The sequence below is a fragment of the Mobula birostris genome, chromosome 3 (genome assembly GCF_030028105.1).
Source record: "Mobula birostris isolate sMobBir1 chromosome 3, sMobBir1.hap1, whole genome shotgun sequence".
Lineage (NCBI taxonomy): Eukaryota > Metazoa > Chordata > Chondrichthyes > Myliobatiformes > Myliobatidae > Mobula > Mobula birostris.
The window spans coordinates 166263147-166286412 of record NC_092372.1 but is presented as its reverse complement, the minus strand read 5'-3'; the positions used below and the strand labels follow the sequence as shown (position 1 = coordinate 166286412).

Genomic DNA, 23266 nt, shown 5'->3' with positions numbered 1-23266 from the left:
TATCGATCAATGACAAATCCAATAACCCAGCGTTAATCCGTTTTTAGGTTGATACAGTGTCCGAATGCCAATCTTTCACTTCTCGGCTCAGGAACTCCTCCACTATGGCTGCAGTGCTAAATGTACTGGTGGTATTGTTAACTGTAACCACAAACTTCGCCGGATACCGGAATCCACACCTAATTTTCCTGGCTTTGCATTTCTCCTTAATGTGCTGAAAATCCTGCCGTTTCCTCATGGTAACTAAGGTTAAATCTGGGTAAATGAACACCGGACGCCCGTCATATAGCAGCAGAGCTCTCTCCCTGGACACCTGTAGCACCAGCTCTTTAACCTGGTAGTGGTGTAGCCTCACAATAATAGCTCTTGGCCTGCCATTTTTAGCAGGTGCTAGGCTCCGGTGGGCACAGTCCACTTCAATCGGCTGATGGAAATGTTCTTCCCCAGCAACTTCGGAAGCAATGTGGCTACAAATTCTGTGGGCGTATTGTTTTTGTCTTTCTCTTGAACCCCAATAATGTGAATGTTTTGACGGTGAGACCGAGCTTCAAGGTCATCCACCTTAGCCTGTATCTGCGTGTTCTGGGATATTAGGCTATCAAACCGCCTCTCCAACTCTTCGATTCGCCTCTCATACAATTCGGCATAATCCTCTATTAAAGAAACACGCTTACTGACTTCGGTTAGAGCCGCTGTTAGGTTCATGATTGAATTATTATGCTCTGCATGTATCCCGTCTACCAAACTGTACAGCTTGTTTACCACCACAAGGACTTCTTCAATGGTAGTTGGGACCGGGGTGCTAGCAGCATTGGCTTTAGCTTCTCCTAAGCCAGCTAGCTTCACGGAACCCTCGCCAGAATCTTCTTCTCCTGCGCCCTTTTCTTGTTTCTTTCCTTTACCTGGCTTCGTCATTTCGTTCAGCCCGTTACAGCTCACTTCAGTCACTTAAAAAATAAGAATTAACTGCTATTTGGGTGAGGCAAAAGGTGAAGGTAGGCGCAGCTCCCGGGACACACGTCTACTCCATACCAAGACCTCACGTGACCCCCATGTTTCCTCTCGTTTTATTCAAAATACTTAATGCTTAATAATATACAGGAATACAAAATTATACATTCCTTTGTCTACATTCATTTTTACCATCAATTTACTATTGATACATTCTATTAAAATGTATCAAAACCACCCATTTTTCCTTCTTAAACAGTGCACCTGTAAGTGTTTCAGAGGCTGCTACACAGGGCACAGCCCATCAGGGTCCACTGGTTACAGAACTTAGACTATAATCCTCCCCATAGAGCCTTTGTGGTGGCTGCACCGAGAATCAGTATGTAGTCGGCTTCCTCAGATTGTATTTCTTCATTGTGGTAAGTGTCAGTTGACAGCATTCACTTCCGGACATTTTACACTGGAGAACCGACAAGTTTTCAACAAACCAAAGTACCTATTTCATGGAGGTGATGATCTACCAGCAGCATGTGATGTTTATTTCAGAATGCATTAGTGAGAATAGCCCATAGATCAGAGATTCCTTTGTTATACAGCTGCTCAGGCAAACCTCAACAAGGACACTTGCATCCTTTGCCAGGCTTTCTTGGCAAATGCACAGACCACAAATTAGTGGAAAATTGTCTCTTCTACTTTGGAGCCACAACAATGCTAGCATGCATTGGAAGTGAGACTCTGACCATGTAGGAAGGATCTCTCTCACTGCCAGGCAAGCAAAGTCTTAGTGCTTTATGTTCCAATACTACATTATTCCAAGAAAGCCATCTGAAGTTTAAATTTATTGTAAATGCTACCTTTTATCAGCATGAGAATGCGACCATAAGACATACATAGGTATAGAATTAAGTCATTTGGCCCACTGAGTCAGCACTGCCATTTGATCATGGCTGATTTATTTTCCCTTTTAACCTCATTCTCCGGCCTTCTCCCATAACATTTGACGATAAGACCATAAGACACAGCAGGAGAAAGACCTGATGAGGTAACTCAGTTGATCTTTGATAATACAATGATCTGATTGGATTCATTTTTAAATACTCCCTCCTGGGATGCAGTAATTTGTGATGGATTGTTACCATAATGTTTCAAGCAATTCTAGAATAGCTGATGTTTTAACATGTTCTTCAGCTGCAAGATGAGTGCTCATGAAACTGGAGTAACGGCCTACAAATATGGTGAAAACTAGTGTAATTTTCTGTTTTGAATTCTATAACCCGTGTTCATAATAATCCTATATTTGTCTGAAAATTGGCTTTCACTTTTATTAGTATATTAAAATCTTGTTGTAATGCTCGTCACAAACAGGGTGCCACATACCAAAAACATCATTAAAATACTTAAGGATGGCACAGTGGTGTAGATAAAAGGGCCATTTCCTCACAGTGCCACAAACTCAGGCTCAGTGCTGACCTTGAGATCATATGGTGTTTACACGTATTTCCTTTGACTGTGTGGTGTCATAAGGTGGTGGCTGGGAACGGACCCAAGTGCAAGACACAGACACTGAAGTACTAGGGACAGGACTAGGATACAGGGTGAGGGCTAGGACATGGACCAGAAAACCAGGAACCTGGAACAGGACTGGACAAGAGAGCTAGAAGCCCAGGCTTAGATTCCAAGCCAGAGACTGGACAAGGACCCAGAACCTGGGTCTTGCCTCTGGCTCGGACCCCAGAACTAGGCAAGGACGTGACTTGGCTGGCAGACCGGACGAAGCTGGAGTCTTCAGTCTTGAGGTGAGGCTGGGGACCAGAGACTTGAGGTCTTGAAGCTCCTCCTGGGCAGGGCGCGGTACACCTGTGCAGGGCGCGGATCTCCACCCAATGGAGGCAAGGGACTGGAAGGGGCAGAACCAACTGCAGGGTAACAGCGGTATGGCCTGGCTTACCCGATGGAGGCAAGGGACAGGAAGGGACAGAACCAACTGCAGGTAACGGCAAGACGGCCTGGCTTCCCCGACGGAGGCAAGGAACAGGAAGGGACAGAACCAACTGTAGGTAACGGCAAGACAGCCTGGCTTACCCAACGGAGGCAAGGGACAGGAAGGGACAGACCAACCACAGGGTAACGGCAAGACGGCCTGACTTACCCAGCGGAGGCAAGGAACAGGAAGGGAGCTAGGTACAGGGTGGCTCCAGGACAAGACTGCAGGCGAGACGAGGTGAGAGTTACCAGCAAGACAAGGCAAGGCTTCAGGCAATGCAAGGCGAGACAAGAACTTCAGGCGAGGCGAGAGTTATCGGCAAGACAAGGCAGGGCTTCAGGCAAGGAAACAGAAGGCGGGGAAGGGATATAAGGAGTAAGGACAAGAACAATCCAGCAGCTATGCCCTGGTCTCTGGAGGTAATTATGCAGCCAACCCCAATGAGAATCAGCTGCCTCAATTAGTGCTCAACAGGAACCGAAACAGGGTAGACAGGAAAACCTGGAGCAAGGGTCGATGGACCAGACCGTGAACCGGAATGCGGACTTCATGGACCAGACCATGACATGTGGATTTTTTCCAGATGCTTTGTTTCCCTTTTCCTCACAAGATGTATAGGTTGGTTGGTTAATTGGCTACTGTGAATTGTCCCTAGTATGAGGTGAGTGATAGGACCTGGGGAAAGTTAATGAAAATGTAGGGAAATTCCAGAAAAAAAGAATTAGTGTAGGATTACTGTAAATGGGTGGTTGGTGCTGACTCAGTGGGCCGGACGGCATTTTTCTGTGCTATCTCTCTCTAGGGCTCTTTGATTCTGTACTGATTGTGTACTCGGTCTCCTGAGAGATCACCTGCTGTGCAGCTACAGGACATTGATGTTACCCACACAGGATACCCTCAGGTAGCACATTCACCCGTACTTTACAACCAACCATCCCATCTGCTCCTTCAGTAGCCCTTGACAATGGCTGAAGTCTGGGGCAAGAGCTTCTCATAGGTGACCAAAGACAAAAAGTGAAAGAAAGCAACCTTCCAGCCAAGAGACTGAAGGGAGCACCATGACATAGGCTAGAACATTAAACCGTACATACAAGGTTGTCAAACACAAAAGGCAATTGAGTATGTAACTTTATAGATAAATGTTATTATTTCTCCTTTATGTTATTTGATTTCATAATGCTATAAACAATTCTGTAAGTGGAATTCAAAGACAGTGTCATCTAAAGCAAAAAAGATCGTGCAGAGATAGATCACGTTAGCATAGATGTTGCTGGCATTTCTTCTTATCGTAGAATACTTCAACTAGAAAGGCTGCTAATGCCGTGTTTTTGATGCCAACGTGCTGAACTCATCCAAAACACTTTCCGCAAAACTGTACTGAAAAACCTTATTGAAATTCATTCCATGAATCATTTCAAGCCTTTTGAAAGTAATGAGCAAATGAAGCCTATAGGCTAGAAATGCTTTAGGTGCCCAAATGGGAGTGAATTAAAGACTAGACTAAATGCAGATTCCAGTTTGGGCATCATTCTGCAGAGGGAATTAAAGCTGTGGGGGCTGGAGATCAAAAGTGCTGATTTCAATTCAGCTATTTGAGATAATGTTTTGATTCTGAACCATTTAATTGTGACTTTGCTATGGTTATGAAGTCAAATTGACTAAAGGTACGATCTTATTTCCCATTGGTATAAGCATTGCTTGCATACTTGATTTTTTTTTCAAGCACTTCCTCTAAAGCAGTCCTGGTGGAATTGCTGTTTATTTTTTATGTTGATCCTGGCAAGACATTTTAAACTTCAGTTTTAGAATAATGTCTGCCTCAGTATGTGAGATAAAAAGAGAAAACCCTGTGCGAGTTTGTGAACATCTATAAAATATTTAAACTGTCCCAGGAGACCAAAGAGGTTTTTAGCAGTATTCTAAGATATTTTCCTAACCACCTCTGGTATTTGGTAATACAAGGATCTGTGCAAAAATAAACTCATCTTCCTCCAGAAGGAATTCAGTGAATAAGTATTAATCTCCTTCTTCTTAGGAATCAAGGATAACATGCTTCCACTTCAGTCTGTGTGTTCTAAGTTGCCTGTGTGGAATGGGTAGACTCTGCCCCATGTGGGGTATGTGTTGCTTGAAGGTGTGTGAGAGTGGAATATTTTGAACAGTGCATGCTCCTGCAATTGTTTGTGGAAGGCTCCCCATGTTCCCACTCGATATTCTCCAAGGCTCAGCGCCTTCCAGGATGCTTTCTTTCCACATTGAGATTTACTTGAGTCAGTGAGGGTATTTCATTTTATTTTCCAAGGAAAGCTCTTTGGAAAGCTTTGCTCCCCTGTAGGAAATCTCCTGTTGCTTTGGAACTCAGACGCTGTCTCAGAACCTAGTGATACATTTGTAGATAATGGTGCCTACCCAAGGAACCTGGTTGAGTGTGATCAGAGCCTTAATGCTGAAATGTTGCTCTGGAGGAGGACACTGGAGTAGGGTAGAGTGGCATAGTAGCCCAGTAGCTGATGCTGTTGGCTGGTAGCTCCAGTGATTCGGGTTTAGTCCTGACCCATAGAGTTTGTATGCTCTCCCAGGGGACTCGGGTTTTCCCTGACATCCCAAAAACATACAGATTAGTAGCTTAATTAGCTACTGTAAATGACCCCTTATGTAGGTGGGACGTGGGAGAACTGTGTAATGGGAGCTGAGAAAAGGTTTTTAGGAAGTCAGTGGGAAAGTTAGATAGAGCTTAGCCTTGCTATGCCCTTTTCTACGTAGAAAGCCCTTTTCTACGTTATGACAAAATACGGTTTCCTTAGTTTGCTGATTTGGACATTTAGGTGTTTACATACTGTAGGTGAGAAAGTTACAGAGTGATACGGACCAGTTGCAGACGAAAGGGACCAACTTTCATGAACACGCTAGTTAACATGAACAAGTTGGGCTGAAGGACCTGCTTCTATGCCGCATGGCTCTATGATGGGAAGGATGTTTTCGGTTGTGCTATTGATCATACTTTCCCACTGCTTTGCCTGCCCTGGCTTTTCTACATTTCCACTTATCACAGGAGGATAAGGATCACTGCTACTCAATAGAGGATGAGCTTGGTGTTGGGTTTGACATCTTGATCTCTTTGCCTCAGTCAGTGCTGCTGCACTGAAAGTTACGGTGAAACTCATCACCGATACCTGCGTTTGTAAAGAGGTAACTCCTGAGGAAAGGAAGGTGGTGCATTTCTTCATATTTCACAGTGAACATTCTGCCATGTGCATCTGTATTATTGGAAGTGAATTTATTGCTGTGCTTCTTCCTTCAATCTTGCAGGCGTTCATTAGGCAACATAGAGCACCTGAGTCAGATCACCTTGGATGAAGCTCTTGGCAGTGATGAAGTACAGGCTGCCATCATCAGTGTGGAGAATGAGGCCCATGAAGAGAATGTCAGGTACTGAAAGGAAGACGGTTCTCAAACTTGGCGATCATGAGTTAGACAGGAATCCACTGTAGTACTAGCTTGATTAAGGCGACAGAATATTCTGCAGTTTATCTAGTTTATCCAAAAACTATAATAGCTCTCAATTATCCTCACCTTCAAATATTTATTCAGTCTTCCATCCATTCACACATAGTGATTTCACTTTCATTATCTTCTACATACAATGATTAATTCATTGAAATTTATGGCACTGAAACCATACATCCCATTAAGTCTATGCCAACTGGAAGAGTACTGTCTATTTTAATTCATTGTCCAGCTTTTGTTTTGTAACTACATCAAGTGCTCATCCAAGCATTTTGTACAATGAGAATCACATTTCACCATCCACCAGTTGATTTTTGCTATGTCTTAATTTGCCTCTTATTCTTCAGTCTATTACAGGTTATAGCTATTTGGGTAACAGAAATTCTTTGTTTCAAAATTCACAAATCACTGCACAAAAATGTGAGGTTCAGAATAAAATTCTCTCTTACAGAATTTATGTGAAAAGAGGTAAATAAACACTATTGATTCTTTTTCCACTCGCTTAATGGACATGCAGATGACTGGATTGTCTTGTCAGAATGCTAGCTACCCATAACCCAGAGGCTGCCCGTACCTTAAATCTATAACCAAAAGATGGAATGCTGAAGGTATTCAGCATGTTTGGTAGCATCAGTGGGGAGAGAAACAGATAGTGTTTCAGCAGAACTGGAAAAGTGAGATTCCCAGTATGTTTTAGTTGCAGAGAGGATGGAGAAAATGGAAGGAAAAGTCTGCAAAAGTCCTGGAAGGTATACTTCTCATCTATATTCACCAAGGGGAGGAATATGGAAGACCGTGAGTTCAGGGAGGGGCATATGGATAACCTGGAGTAGGTCAGTATTGTGTAGGAGGAGTTGTTAGATGTCTTGGGGTGTATAAAGGCTGATCAAACTCAGGAAGAAATAGATGGGGGTCTGATAGAGATTTTTACATCTTTGTTAGCCACAGATTACATTTCAGAAAACTGGGGATAGCTAATGCTGTTTCTGTATTAAAGAAGGGCAGTAGGGATAATTCAGGAAATGACAGGCCAGTGGACCCTATATCAGTGACAACGAAATGACTGGAGAAAAGTCAGAGGGACAGGGTTTATGTTTATTTGGAAAGGGGATATCTGATTAGGGACATTCAGCATAACAATCAGACTTCTGCAGGAGAAATCTACTCTTATTACTGAGATATTTGTAGAGGTAACTAAGAAGATTGATGAAGGCAGAGTCGTAGAAGTTATCATGTAGGCTTAAGGCTGCGGGTTTCCAATGTGAACCCTTTGCCTTAGGTGGCAGTGTTTACCAATCTGCTATTTCTTTGTGGATTGTAAATCATTGTGCGACTCTATGACATTGGGACAGAATTAAGCCAATCGAATCTGCTGTACCATGGTTGATTTATTATCCCTCTCAACCCCATTTTCCAATCTTCTCCCTGCAAACTTTGACACCCTTACTAATCAAGAGCCTACCAACCTCCACTTTAAATAAATCCAGCCGTCTGTGGCAATGAATTCCGCAGATTCACCACCCTTGGGCTGAAGAAATTCCTCCTTATCTCTCTTCTAAAGGGACGTCCTCCTATTCTAAGGCAATGCCGTCTGGTCCTAGATTCCCCCCCCCCCCCCACTATAGGTAACATCCTCTCCATGTCCACTCTCTGCAGGCCTTTCAATACTTGATAGATTTCAATGAGATCCCCTCCCCATTCTTCTAATCTCCAGCGAGTACTTGCCCAAAGCCACCAAATGCACCTCATACATTAATCGTCTGATTTTCAGAATAATTTTCTAGCCTCCTCTGGACCCTCTCCAATGCTAGCACATCCTTTCTTAGACAAGGGGCCCAAAATTGCTCACAATACTCTCAAGTGCAGTTTGACCAATGCCTTATAAAACCTCAGCTTAACCTTCTTGCTTTTATATTCTGGTCCTCTTGAAATGAATGCTAACTTTGCATTTGCCTTATTACCACTGACTCAAACTGCAAGTTAACCTTTAGAGAATCGTACATGAGGCCCCCCAAGTTCCTTTGCTCCTCTGATTTCTTAATTTTCTCCCTGTTTAGAAAATAGTCTACACCTTTATTTCTTCTACTAGAGTGCATGACCATACGATTCTCTACACTATTTTCTACTTCTTTGATCATTCTCCTAATCTGTCTGTCCTTCCACATAAACTCTGCTTCGTGAACAGTACCTCCCGCTCCAGCTATATTCATATCATCTGCAAACTTAGCCACAAAGCCATCAACTCCATCATCCAAATCATTAACATATAACATGAAAAGAAGCAGTCCCAATACTGACCCCTTCGGAACACCATTAGTCACCGGCAGCCAAAAAGAAAAGGCCCCCTTTACTCCCACTCTTTGCCTTCTGTCAGTCAGCCAACCTTCTATCTATGCTGGGACCTTTCCATAGAACCATAGAACCATAGAAACTACAGCACAGAAACAGGCCCTTTGGCCCTTCTTGGCTGTGCCGAACCATTTTCTGCCTAGTCCCACTGACCTGCACACGGACCATATCCCTCCATACACCTCCCATCCATGTATCTGTCCAATTTATTCTTAAATGTTAAAAAAGAACCCGCATTTACCACCTCGTCTGGCAGCTCATTCCATACTCCCACCACTCTCTGTGTGAAGAAGCCCCCCCTAATGTTCCCTTTAAACTTTCCCCCCCTCATCCTTAACCCATGTCCTCTGGTTTTTTTCTCCCCTTGCCTCAGTGGAAAAAGCCTGCTTGCGTTCACTCTATCTATACCCATCATAATTTTATATACCTCTATCAAATCTCCCCTCATTCTTCTTTTCCTGCAATGCCATGTGCTGTTAGCAGTCTTGTGTGCGGCACCTTTTCAAAGGTCTTCTGAAAATCCAAGTAAACAACATCCACTGACTCTTTTGTCTATCCTGCCAGTTACTTCTTCAAAGAATTCAAATAGAAGGAAACCTTGCTGACTTTGGCTTATTTGTGTGCCTCCAAGTACCACAAAACTTCAACTTTAATATTGGACTCCAACATCTTCCCAACCACTGAAGTCAGACTAACTGGCCTATAATTTCCTGTCTTTTGTCTTCTTCCCTTCTTAAAGAGTGGAGTGACATTTGCAATTTTTCAGTCTTCAGGAACCATTACAGAATCTAGTGATTTTTGAAAGATCAGCACTAATGCCTCCACAATCTCTTCAGCTAACTCTTTCAGAACCCTGGGGTTTCGTCAGTCTGGTCCAGGTGACTTCTCTACCTTCAGACCTTTCAGTTTCCCAAGCATATTTCCTTTGTAATAGTAATCACTCTCACTTCGGCTTATTTGGCCTCCTGACATACTACTGGTGTCTACCACAGTGAAGATTGATGCAAAAGACTTATTGAGTTTGTCTGCCAATTCTTTGGTCCTGATTACTAACTATCCAGTGTTATTTTTCAGCAGTCTGATATCCACTCTCACCTCTCTTTTACACTTTATATATCTGAAAAATCCTTCAGAATCCTCTTTTTATAATATTGGCTAGCTTATCTTCATACTTCATCCTTTATTGCTTTTATAGTTGTCTTCTGTTGGTTTTTAAAAGCTTACCAATCCTCTAGTTTCCCACTAATATTTGCTATATTGTATGCCTTCTTTTACTTTTACTCTGTCTTTGTCAGCTTTATCATCCCTTTAGAAATCATCTTCTTTAGAATGTATCTATTCTGTATCTTCCAAATTGCTCCCAGAAACTCCAGCCAATGTTGTGTACAGGGTCTTTCTTTTGTTACATTTAAAATGGCGACTTTGTTATGTTAATCTGGGGAATGTGGCTTTGTTGTGCTTTAACGCTGAAGAGAGTTTGCGCTAACAGTTTGTTTTTCTTTAAAATGAGATAACAGGGTTCTATTAGCCAATGGGTGGTTATGTATCATTTTGTTTTCGGATACCATGCTGTATGATATGACTGTGGACTGAGTTTTGGCGGGGAGTCGGAGGAGAGATGAGGAAGACCGCGGACGTGTGGAGAGGCTCCGGTCGATCACTCAGGGTGGTCCCGAGCCGTGAGTCGACGGAATTCGGGTGGTCGTCTGACGTTGAATTGAGCTCCAACGTAGCGCGCAAAAAACTTGGACTTTGATAAGTGTTGGCGCCTTTTTTTTTCATTACTCTCCTCTCTGTATCAAATGTATATTAATATCATAGAATTAGTAATATATAAAGTGTATTTGTTAAAATTTACTGGGTGTGCTGGCTGGTGATTGATGTTTGTGATTCATTCGGGTGGCAACCGACCCTGTGGGGAGTGTTGAGGCGGGTGCTGGGCTGGATTTCCCCTAGACATACACGAGCCAATATAACTGAATGTTACAGCTGTTCTGCAGTTATCCCTGCTAGTGTCCCTTTCCAACCAACTTTGTTCTGCTCCTCTCTCATGCCTCTGTAGTTCCCTGTACTCCTCTGTACCCACCCCGGACATTATCTCTTCTCCCCTTTACCATTAGGCAAATGATACAAAATCCTGAAAGCATGTACCATCAGGCTTAAGGACAGCTTCTAATCCACTATTATATGATTATTAAGTGGTTCCTTAGTATGATAAGATGGACTCTGGACCTCACAATATAACTTGCATGACTTTGCATTTTATTGTCTTCTTTTTTTTGTCCGCTTTCTCTCGAACTCTTACACTTTATTCTGCATTTTGTTATTGTATTACCTTGTTCTTCCCGGGTGCACTGTGTAACAATTTGATCTGTATGTATAGTATTCAAGACAAATATTTCATGGTATTCCATTACATGTGACAGTAATAAACCAATTCCAATCTCTTAGATGCCTCACTGTGGCAACACAGGTTGGGTGGTGAAAAAGGCATATGGCGTGCTGGCCGTCATAGGTCAGGGCACGGAATATGCAGGTTGTTAAGTAGAGTTGCAACTTTTCATAACACTAGTAAGGTCATACATGGAGTATTACGTGCAGATCTCAAACTACAAGTAGGATGTGGTTATAAGATCGTAAGTCATATAGGAGCAGAATTATGCCATTTGCCCATCAAGTCTGCTCCACCATTTTATCATGGCCGATCCATTTCCCTGTCCACCCATTCTCCTTCCTTCTCCTCATGACCTTTCACACTCTGACTAATTAAGAACCTATCAAACTCTGTCTTAAATACAGTCAGGGACTTGACCTCCACAGCCACCTGTGGCAATGAATTCCACAGATTCACCACCCTTTGGCTAGAGAAATTCCTCCTCATCTCCATTCTGCATAGATGTCCCTCTGTTCTGAAGCTGTGCCCTCTGGTCCTGGACTCCACCACTACAGAAAAAGTCCTCTCCACATCCATTCTATCTAGGCCTTTCAATATTGAATAGGTTTCAGTGAGATCCCCCACCTCATTCTTCTAAATTCCAGCGAGTAAACGTTCAAAGCCATCAATCGCTCCTCAAACTATAAGCCTTTCATTCCCAGAATCATTCTCGTGAACCTCCTCTGAACCCCCTCCAATGTCAGCACATCCTTTCTTAAACAAGGGGCCCAAGAATGCTCACAATACAGCAAGAGAGGCCTCACCAGTGCCTTAAAAAGCGCTTGTTTTTATATTCTAGTCCTCACAGAATGAATGCTAACATTGCATTTGCCTTCCTCTCCACTGACTCAACCTGCAAATTAACCCTTTGGGAATCCTGTATGAGGACTCCCAAGTCCTTTTACACCTCAGAGTTTTGAATTTTCTCCCTATTTAGAAAATAGGTTATGCTTTTATTCCTTCTACGAGAGTACACGAGTATTCACTTCTGTACCGTGTATTCCATTTGCCATTTCCATGTCCATTCTTCTAATATGTACAAATCCTTTTGCAGCCTCCCTGCTTCTTCAACACTACCTGTTCCTCCTCCTATCTTGGTATCTACCTTATCTATCATCAGACCTTTCAGATTCCCAAGAACCTTCTCACCAGTAATGGCAACTTCACACACTTCTGACCTCTGACACTTTCGCACTTCAGCTTACTGCTACAGTCTTCCACAGTGAAGACGGATGTAAAATACTTATTCAGTTCATCTGCCATTTCCTTGTTCACCATTACTACCTATCCAGCATCATTTTCCAATGGTCCAATATCTACTCTCGCCTCACTTTTATTCTTTATCTTTTCTTCTCTCTCTCTCATATATGTTATTAAAAGCTTCCCATTCTCTAATTTCCCACTAACTTTTGCTCTATTATATGCCCGTTCTTTTGCTCTTATGGTCGCTTTGACTTCCCTTGTCAGCCCCGATTGTGTCACCCTGCCTTTAGAACACTTCTTCTTTGGGATGTATCTATCCTGCACCTTCTGAATTGTTCTCGGAAACTCCAACCATTGCTGCTCTGCCGACATCCCTGCTAGTGTCTCCTTCCAATCAACATTGGCTGGATCCTCTCTCATGCCTCTGTAATTCACTTCACTCCACTGTAATATTAGTACATCTGACTTTAGCTTCTCCCTCTCAGAAGTCCCACTGCAATTTATCATATGATGATAACTTTCTCCTAAGGGTTCCTTTAACTTAACCTCCCTAATCAAATCTAATTCATTACACAACACCCAGTCCAGAATAGCTGATTTTCTAGTGGGCTCAACCACAAGCTGCTCTAAAAAGTCATCTTGTAAGCATTCTACAAATCCTCTCTCTTGGGATCCAGCACCAACCTGATTTTCCCAATCTACTTGCATGTTGAAATCCCCCATGTCTATCGTAATATTGCCCTTTTTACATGTCTTTTCTATGTCCCATTGTAATTTGTACTCCACATTCTGGCTAGATTCAGAGGCCTGTATATAAATTCCTTAACGATCTTTTTACCCTTGCAGTTTCTTAGCTCTATCCTTAAAAATTCCATATCTTCTGATCCTATGTCAGAAGGATTTTATTTCATTTTTTTTAACTAACAAAGCGACACCACCCCCTCTGCCTACTTGCCTGTCCTTTTGATAAAATGTGTGTCCTTGGATGTTAAGCTCCCAACTATAATCTCCTTTCAGCTATGCTCAGTGATGCTCACAACATCATATTTGCCAATCTCTAACTGAAATACAACACAATCTACCTTTTTCCCTGTACTATGTGCTTTCAGATATAATACCTAGAATTCTGTATTCATCACCCTTTTCGACTTTGTCCCCCTTTTGCACTGCAACTAATCCCACTGACTGTAATTTTGACCTAACGTCCATCTGTCCTTCCTGACAATCTCACTACACGCTGCCTCTGCTTGTAAACTGTCCTTAGCCCATCTGGTTCCCATCCCCCTGCCAAATGGGTTTAAGCTCTCCCCAACAGCTCTAGCAAACCTTCCTGCAAGAATATTGGTCCCCTGTGGTTCAGATGTAACCCTTCCCTTTTATGCGGGTCTTACCTTACCCAGAAATCTGAAACCCTACTCCCTGCACCAGTTTCTCAGCTATTTCATCTACCAAATCATTCTATTCTTACCCTCAGTGGTACATGACACAGGGAGCAATCCAGAGATTGCTACCTTCGAGATCCTGCTTTTCAGCTTTCTACCTGCTCCCTAAATTCTCTCTTCAGGATCTCCTCATTTTTTCCTACCTATGTCATTGGCGAAAGTATATGCCAAGACTTCTGGCTGTTCACCCTCCCCCTTTAGAATATTGTAGGCTTGATCTAACATGTCCCTGACCCTAGCATCTGAGAGGCGAAATACCACTGGGTGTCTCTATTGTGTCCACAGAATTTCATGTCTACTTCTCTAACTATGGAATCTCCTGTCACTGCTGCTGTCCTATTCTTCCCCCTTCCCTTCTGAGCTGCATCGCCACACTCAGTACCAGAGACCCGGTTGCGGTGTGTCATCTCCTCAGTTATCTGTATGAGCCAAAGGGCATCGAGCTGCAGCTCCAGTTTCTTAACACGTTCTCTGAGTAGCTGCAGCTCTGTGCAGATGTGGTTATCCGGGACGCTGGAGGTCTCTCAGAATTCCCAAATCTCACACAAAGAACACAACATAACACCTGGAGCATCCTCATTGCTCTAACTATGCACTAACAGATGATGAAGAAGAAACTTACCAAATATGTACCTCGCCCAAGCCTGCTCTTGCCTGATGAACCAAAAGCCCACTCTATCACTGGTCTACTCCAACAAGGGCCACTCTGTTTGTTGCTGCTTTATTTTTATTTACCCTTGCTAATGAATCATGACTGCATTGCCAAATAAATGCTGTCCTAAGAAAGCTCCTTTTCAAAAATTTCTCACTCCCTGACCTCCGTGAGGCCTCTCTGCAATTCAGCTGTGACTACACCACTGAGTTAAATATTCACCAGGATGTTGGCTGGACTAGTGAACTTTAGTTATGGGAAGAGATTAGATAGAGTGGGCTTTTTTTTATATAAACCTAGAGGGAAGGAGGCTGAGGACTGAACTGATAAGAGGTATATTATGTTTATGAGTATAGATCAAAATCATTTTCCCATTGTAGGGGTAACAAATCAAGGACATACTGTAGATTTAAGATGAGAGAAAAATATCCTTAGAAGAGAAAGCTTTTTTTTTAAACTGAGTGATTGATATCTGTACAGAGGGTGGTTGATATCTGGAACTCTCTGGTAAAGAAGGTGGTGGAATCAGCTTCAATCACTACCATTCAGACAGAAATTTATAATGGTGAAGATATTGAAGGATACTGACCAATGCAGGCATTGGAATAATAGAAATTGTCAAAAATTTAGCATAGATGTGGTGGGCAAAAGGTCCCATTTTGGTGCTGTACAATTGTGATTCCAGAGGAGAACCTTAAAGGCAATTTGAAATGTGTATGGAAGCAGACCAGACAACAGTGGACAACTGGTACTTTTTTTCCCCAGACTCAAAATGTCTAATGTTAGAGGGCATAGATTTAAGGTGAGAGGGGGTAAGATCAAATGAAATGTGCATGGCAATTTTTGTTTTACAGAGAGAATGGTGGGTGCCAGAGTTAACAGTAGAAGCAACTATCTTACAGGCATCAAGGGGCTCTTGGATGGGCACATGAATGTGCAGAGGATGGAGGGATATGGACATTGTGTAAGCAGAAGGAAGGAATCAGTTTTAATTAGGCATTTGATTACTACTTTAATTAGTTCAACACAACATTGTGGGCCAAATTGCTTGCTGTTCTACTATACATTTCATATTCAGATTTATGAGTAACAAAAAGCAGGCCAGTCTGAAATGTTAAAACTCTTCAATCAGGCCATCATCTTCAATATGGTTATGTTTCTCTCTTCATGAAGCTAAAACCTTCCCTGGTGCTCCATGCCTTTTTTTAAATGTCAGAGTATGATACAGACTAGAAAGAGTGAGAAAATAATAATTATCCTTTGTTTCCAAGAAGAACATGGACTGTGTTAGATTCAGTTTGTTTCCAAAATAATCATGCAAGTTTGTTGATTATGTTCATTTTATTCAAAAGGAAATTTTTGAATGCAGGGAAGCACGTTTGTGTAGAATACCCAATGGCACTCTCAGTGGATGCTGCCCGTGAACTGTGGGAACTTGCTGATGCCAAAGGTAATTTAATGAGACAGTTATGGTAAAACAATGTTATCAGGGATTGGATTAATAATTGGACATGAGTCCAAGTGCCAATGATAGAGCGTGGTGAATTTCAGATCAGAATCGGGGTCAACCCTGAGCATGCCTATCTAACTAATTGCTTCTAATATTAATATCAACTAGCACACTAAATACTCCAATTGGTAATTTCAGTCACCAGTTCAACAGTGAAAAGGAAATTTATTTTTGTTTCTTGTGTTTTTTTAAAAATTTTATTCTATGAACATTCATTGCATTCCAAAATAAAATTAGGTGGAGCAGAAGAAATGATATTTCTGCTCACAGTTAGCTTTCTTTACAAACTTATTCACAGATGCATACATAAACTCTATGTGAACATTTCAAAATACACACTTTATTTGTTTTTGCTAAAGACTTGTTCCGTATTATTGAGGAACTCTTAAGTAATTATTCAAAACTTTAGGCTTTTCAGTTCACTGATAAGAGCACAGCAGTTCTATACCCTGTAGTTAAAAGGTACTTATTTACTCATTTAATAGAAGTACATAGTTAATATTGAGTTTAAAATAAAGCAAAAGCATATTTTGAAATTAGACTCATAATGTGTTCCATTCATATGAAAATATCAAACTTAATTTTATACACAGAAATATCAACTCTTAAATCACAATTTAAGCATTACATTATAATGTTGTACAGTTCTCCATTTGCTTAGTCAGGCAGTTGATCAAACAATTCAGACAAAGAGGTTTGCTATATCTTTTAAAGGGCAACACAACCAGTCATCTAATCTGTTTTGATATTCAACATTAGGTGTTGACTTTTTCATCCCTTGTTAAGCATTAGTAAAGTGTATAATTATCCACACATGATATCTTAAATTGTAGATATATCATAAGAGAATTTGAATGGAAAACCTGAACACCAATGACAGTGACAAATGCAGAATTTATTTTATCTTTTCCTTTTAACCCAGCATATTAAACCACTGGAAAATTTAATTTTATTTCATTGCTTCATCTCAAGAAGAAACTTCCTATAAATTTTTAAATACACTACAGTACAACATCCAAGTTTATAGTATTATTGATGTATATTTATTATTTTTGGATAAGAAAGCTCACAGAAATGTGGACACTGAAAACTTATGTTGGTTGGAAGTAAAACTGAATTTCTTTGCACCTCTGGCTGAGAAAATGCACACTCTGAGACACTGTAGCTTTACCTGTACTAAAGGGAATAATTACTTAGTAATCATCTTTCGTAGTCATACTTTATTGATCCTGGGGAAATTGGTTTTCGTTACAGTTGCACCATAAGTAATTAAATCGTAATAAAACCATAAATAGTTAAATAGTAATATGTAAATTACGCCAGGAAGTAAGTCCAGGACCAGCCTATTGGCTCACGGTGTCTGACCCTCCAAGGGAAGAGTAAAGTTTGATGGCCACAGGCAGGAATGACCTCCTATGACGCTCTGTGTTGCATCTCGGTGGGATGAGTCTCTGGCTGAATGTACTCCTGTGCCCAACCAGTACATTATGTAGTGGATGGGAGACATTGTCCAAGATGGCATGCAACTTGGACAGCATCCTCTTTTCAGACACCACCGTCAGAGAGTCCAGTTCCATCCCCACAACATCACTGGCCTTACGAATGAGTTTGTTGATTCTGTTGGTGTCTGCTACCCTCAGCCTGCTGCCCCAGCACACAACAGCAAACATGATCGCACTGGTCACCACAGACTTGTAGAACATCCTCAGCATCATCCGGCAGATGTTAAAGCACCTCAATCTCCTCAGGAAATAGAGACAGCTCTGACCCTTTTTGTAGACAGCCTCAGTGTTCTTTGACCAGTCCAGTTTGTCAATTTGTATCCCCAGGTATTTGTAATCCTCCACCATGTCCATACTGACCCCCTGGATGGAAACAGGGGTCGCCGGTGCCTTAGCTCTCCTCAGGTCTACCACCAGCTCCTTAGTCTTTTTCACATTAAGCTGCAGATAATTCTGCTCACGCCATGTGACAAAGTTTCCTACCGTAGCCCTGTACTCTGCCTCATCTCCGTTGCTGATGCATCCAACTATGGCAGAGTCATCAGAAGACTTCTGAAGATGATAAGACTCTGTGCAGTAGTTGAAGTCCAGCTTTCATCATAAAATAAATGAGGAAATTCTATAAATGCACACAGAATTAATAACATAGCATTAATCTGTTTAGAATTTTATGGTGTTTATGTATTTGAGTAAGTTTTGTTTATACAGTGATGTCACAGATACAATGATAATGTATATGTTGTGTATGTAATTTTTCTGAATGCAGGAAAGGTTCTACATGTGGAGCATATAGAACTACTGACAGCAGAATACGGTCTGTTAAAACAAAAAGTGGATGGGAAAGAGCTGATCGAGGGTACTCTGCATTTCACAGGTAGCTGTAATAAAACACTTGCATCTGAAAAGCAGAAGAAATGAACATTATAAAATACAAACTTGAAAACTTGCTTTTACAATCGTGGTTATATATTATTCTGCTATTAACACAACAGTTTAATTTATCAGAGATGATAACTGAAGTAAGAAAAGCTTCCTTTTTGACTGGGACACACTTTTATGCAGTGATAGGATGATGCTAACTCACCTTCAATAACAAAAAATTTCATTTCTACATATCAAAACCTCTCCACTGATTTATATTTTAAAAGGCTCTAATGTCATGAAAGCTGTCTCACAAATGTAAAATTTTCTTTTTCTACCATGATTTTATTCCGAGAGTTCTCAGCTCTTTGCTAATCCTGGCCAATACTTTTCTTGTTTATTCTGGTTAGTGAGGGAAAGAAAGTAACTAAGAATTATTATCCTAGTATTTGTTACACCAGTGAACGCCTTTTATTAAAATTGAAGGCAGCATCAGTTAACTTGGTTTTACATTAGAATAATGACTACACTTCAATGTATTTTTACTGTAAAGTATGATAGATGGAAGTCATGATATAAATACAAGTTTTTCTTAACTTAACCAAATCCCATAAAATGCAGCAAAAAACAAACTGCTAGAGGAACTTTGTGGATTGAGGAACATCTGTGGAGGCAAAGACTCTCTCAGGATGTGACCAGAAACATCAACTATTCCTTTGCTTCCACAGATGCTGCTTAATTCGCTGAGTTTCTTCAGCAGTTGTTTTATTTTTGGTTTGTTTTGCACCATCTGAAGTAACCCCATGCGGTGTAGTTGTTGCCACTTTAAACAAGGTGATGAATTTTACATAAAGCTTTACTCAACAGGAGGACAAATCAGGTGAAGAGCATAACATTTTCAGCCAACAGCACAAAAAAGCAATTATCCAGTCTCTTTAGGGTCTCAAGCATGCTACTGGCTAATAACTACGATCAGTCCACTTATAGCTGCTTAATATTTCAGTGAAGTGCATTTTTGAAGTAGGGCAGAAAAAGAAGTGTATTGTGGAAGAGAAAAGCAAATTACTGCAGGTTTTACTCTTAATTCTCCCCAAACCATCTTCTGGTACTTTTTAAGTGAAACATTGGCATTAAAGCACCCAGTTGTAGGATATTTAATCAGTTCCATGCCTGGAAAGTGATGTTTTCTCTCTCTGAGGCCAGTTTTGTCACGCACCTGTCATTGAAAATAAAGCTCTGCATTCTCACTGAAAATTCTCATTTCCTACCACATTCAGTGTACTTTATATGTTTTTAATTCAGCCCATAAGAACTAAATAATTTGTATTCATATAGCACCTTTCCATTCCTCAGGAGGCCACATGTCACTTCACATAAATATCCAGTGTAAACTGGTGTTTGTGGAGAGTTAGGTGTTAGCCAGAATGCCAGCAAATCATGTCTGATCTTTAGACAATCACCCTTTACAGGCAGATAAGTCTGCAGTTAATGCTTGCTCTTTAAGATTACATCTCAAGAAATAATCACTAAAATGCTGTCCTGACGAAGGGTCTCGGCCTGAAACGTCGACTTGCTTCTTCCTATGGATGCTGCCTGGCCTGCTGCGTTCCACCAGCATTTTGTGTGTGTTACTAAAGTGCTGTGAACCAATTAATGTTCTGGTTTAAAAGACCCAAGCGCAGGGTGATTCTCGTTCCCGTCATATAGTAAAAACAGTTGAGATTCCAAACCAAATTTAGCACCAATTATGGTAAAATATGATCCTTGTGCAAGAGATTCTTATTTCGTAAGACCAGGTTCATCTCCTTTATCAATTGTGAATTGAATACCTCAAGGTAGTTTCAATATTGACGTTCATTTATGTTGAAAACTACATTTATATTCTCGGCAACAAAATTTTGAATGCATTACTGTTTTAAGGAGGCATTTATTACAAATGTATTGTGTTTGGTTTCTTATTAACTTATTTTTAAATACTTACATTTTAAGAATCTTCTTGTTACAAGACAAGAGGAGATAACATATTATATTGTTTGTCATATACATTAATGATCTGGATGATGGGGTGGTAAATTGGTTTAGTAAGTATGCAGATGATACTCAGATAGGTGGAGTTGTGGATAATGAAGTAGGTTTTCAAAGCTTGCAGAGAGATTTAGGGCAGTTAGAAGAGTGGGCTGAAAGATGGCAGATGGAGTTTAATGCTGATAAATGTGAGGTGCTACATTTTGGTAGGACTAATCAAAATAGGACATACATGGTAAATCGTAGGGCATTGAAGAATGCAGTAGAACAGAGGGATCGAGGAATAATTGTGCATAGTTCCCTGAAGGTGGAATCTTACGTGGATAGGGTGGTGAAGAAAATTTTTGGTATGCTGGCCTTTATAAATCAGAGCATTGAGTATAGGAGTTGGGATGTAATGTTGAAATTGTACAAGGCATTGGTAAGGCCAAATTTGGAGTATTGTATACAGTTTTGGTCACCCAATTATAGGAAAGATGTCAACAAAATTGAGAGAGTACAGAGAAGATTTACTAGAACGTTACCTGGGTTTCATCACCTAAGTTACAGAGAAAGGTTGAACAAGTTGGGTCTTTATTCTTTGGAGCGTAGAAGGTTGAGGGGGGACTTGATAGAGGTATTTAAAATTATGAGGGGGATGGATAGAGTTGACGTGGATAGGCTTTTTCCATTGAGAGTGGGGGAGGTTCAAACAAGAGGATATGAGTTGAGAGTTAAACAGCAAAGGTTTAGGGGTAATATGAGGGGGGACTTCTTTATTCAGAGAGTGGTAGCTGTGTGGAACGAGCTTCCAGCAGAAGTGGTTGAGGCAGGTTCAATGTTGTCATTTAAAGTTAAATTGGATAGATATATGGACAGGAAAGGAATGGAGGGTTATGGGCTGAGTGCAGGTCGGTGGGACTAAGAGTTCAGCACGGACTAGAAGGGCCGAGATGGCCTGTTTCTGTGCTGTAATTGTTATATGGTTATATGTTATATGCCTTATAACTACTTATCTTCCAGGTGGACCTTTGAATAGACAACGTAGTGGCTTCCTTGCCTTCAGCGGGATATCCCGACTGACGTGGCTTGTGGATTTGCTTGGAGAACTCACATTGAAGTCTGCTATATTCAGTGAAGATCAAATACAGCAATACTCGAAGATGACAGTACAATTCCACACTAAAAATAGCAGGTTAGAGTTTCTGATATCAGTCATGTGACAATTTCAGTTTTACTAATTGCAAGCAGTAGAAATAAGGAGTTATTTGTAAAGTATAATTGAAGCATTGCCCACTTTCATTTAGAAAGAGAGGTAAAGGGTGAGCTAATAGTGTCTGTCAAAGGGAATGTTTCTGTCAAAGTATAGCTAAAGGTTAGTGGTAACAGTCAGGGCCCAATAGAGGAAAAGGGAATTTAGTAACTTAAAGTCATAGTACAGTAAATTGCAAAACTATCTTTTGATTCAGAGACCAGGCTTCAAAGTTGAAATGAGATAGAAATGCTTGGCTAGAAATAGTGAAATCAGAATCCCGTACTGACCCATCATCTATAGTGACTTGCTTTCCACTGTCTGTAAATTATACTGTGCCTGAAAATATGCATTAAGCAGTACCATACAGGACAACCATGCCATTTTAGCATTCTGCATGAAAGAATAGGACTTATTTGTTTACAGAAGCATTCTTAAAAGTGGGAGGTCATGGATTTGGGAGAAGGCAGTAATTTTGGGGGGAGACATTCAGGAAAAAGATAGGCAATGGGGACTGGGTCAGTTGAGCAGCCAGTTGAGAGAGATTCAGTGAACCAGTGAGTTACCGTCAGACTGGAGGATGAAGGATGTTCTGGAAGTAATCAAAAGGTCAGGATAACTTGGAAAGGTGCGAGGAATAGGGGTGGGGCAGAAGTGGGTCAGGGGTAAGGACTGAGTGCCCAATAACACCAGCAACAAGTGTGTTTAAGGCAAGAATAGAGTTAGGAGCAATCAATCATTAAGAAAAATACTTAAAGAAGCACCTATCTAGAAGAAGATAGGTGGCACAATGGAGCAGGTATTAGAGCTGCTGCCTTGCACTGCCAGGGACCAAGGCTCATTCCTGACCTCAGGTGTTGTCTGCATGAGTTTGCATGTTTTCCCTGTGACCTCTGAGTGTTCCAGTTCCAGTTCCAGTTCCAGATTCCTTCCACAAACACACGTGGATTGGTAGGTTATTCAGCATTGTAAGTTGTCTCTAGTTGTAGATGAGCAATAGAATATGAGGTAGCTGATTCAAATGTGGTAAGAATACAAACGCAGGTTTAATGTAAGGTTAGTGTAAATGGGTCAGCGTAAACTCGATGGGCTGAAGGTTTTGTTTATGTGCCATATTTCTCTGACTAAGATGAATGCCCGCACTCTAGCAGAAGACCATGTAGACTTGAGAACTCTTAACACAAGTCCGCAGTACACTGAGTGGGGCATTTTTTCAGTTTATTTTTTTCAATGGAAATTACAAGATTGAGGATTTTGCACTAATTGCAGCATCTCATTTTGTACCTAGGAACTAACAGCAATCTAACTTAACAGCATGAATTCAATAGTGTGGCACAGAATGCCAGACATAATGGGATTCTCAGAGGAAGAGGGAGAAAATCTATACAAACTTTGCAAGGAGATCATCATTGCATTGGATCACTTCTTGTGATATTTCTTGGTGGCTCTTCACAGTAGAAACAAAAAGTGATAAAGGGCTTGAGTAGAATTGAGGGATCAGTGGAGTCTGATTGAGTCTCTAAGTCCAACATTTCATTACTCATTATGCCTTAAACATTACTCACAATAGTACATCAATCCTGAGCTGTACATGTATATTTCCATTCTGGAAATT

The 23266-nt window shown here is 41.0% G+C and overlaps 1 protein-coding gene and 1 long non-coding RNA gene across 8 annotated transcripts in view; one reads left to right on the top strand and one right to left on the bottom strand.

Moving 5' to 3' along the window:
• The window catches only part of blvra (biliverdin reductase A), a 61983-nt gene that overhangs the window by 31722 nt on the left and 6995 nt on the right, over positions 1 to 23266 (top strand). For all 6 annotated transcript variants that reach the window (XM_072253620.1, XM_072253618.1, XM_072253622.1 and 3 more), the window contains 4 exons: positions 6245 to 6364; positions 15875 to 15972; positions 18301 to 18408; positions 21423 to 21594. In XM_072253620.1, coding sequence (XP_072109721.1) covers positions 6245 to 6364; positions 15875 to 15972; positions 18301 to 18408; positions 21423 to 21594 — 498 coding nt within the window. The remainder of the gene's footprint in view (positions 1 to 6244; positions 6365 to 15874; positions 15973 to 18300; positions 18409 to 21422; positions 21595 to 23266) is intronic.
• The window catches only part of LOC140195396 (uncharacterized), a 30652-nt gene continuing 24989 nt past the window's right edge, over positions 17604 to 23266 (bottom strand). Inside the window, exon 3 of one of the 2 annotated variants that reach the window (XR_011885460.1) lies at positions 17604 to 18153. This is a non-coding gene — a long non-coding RNA (uncharacterized lncRNA). The remainder of the gene's footprint in view (positions 18154 to 23266) is intronic. The other variant, XR_011885461.1, reaches the window with a different exon arrangement.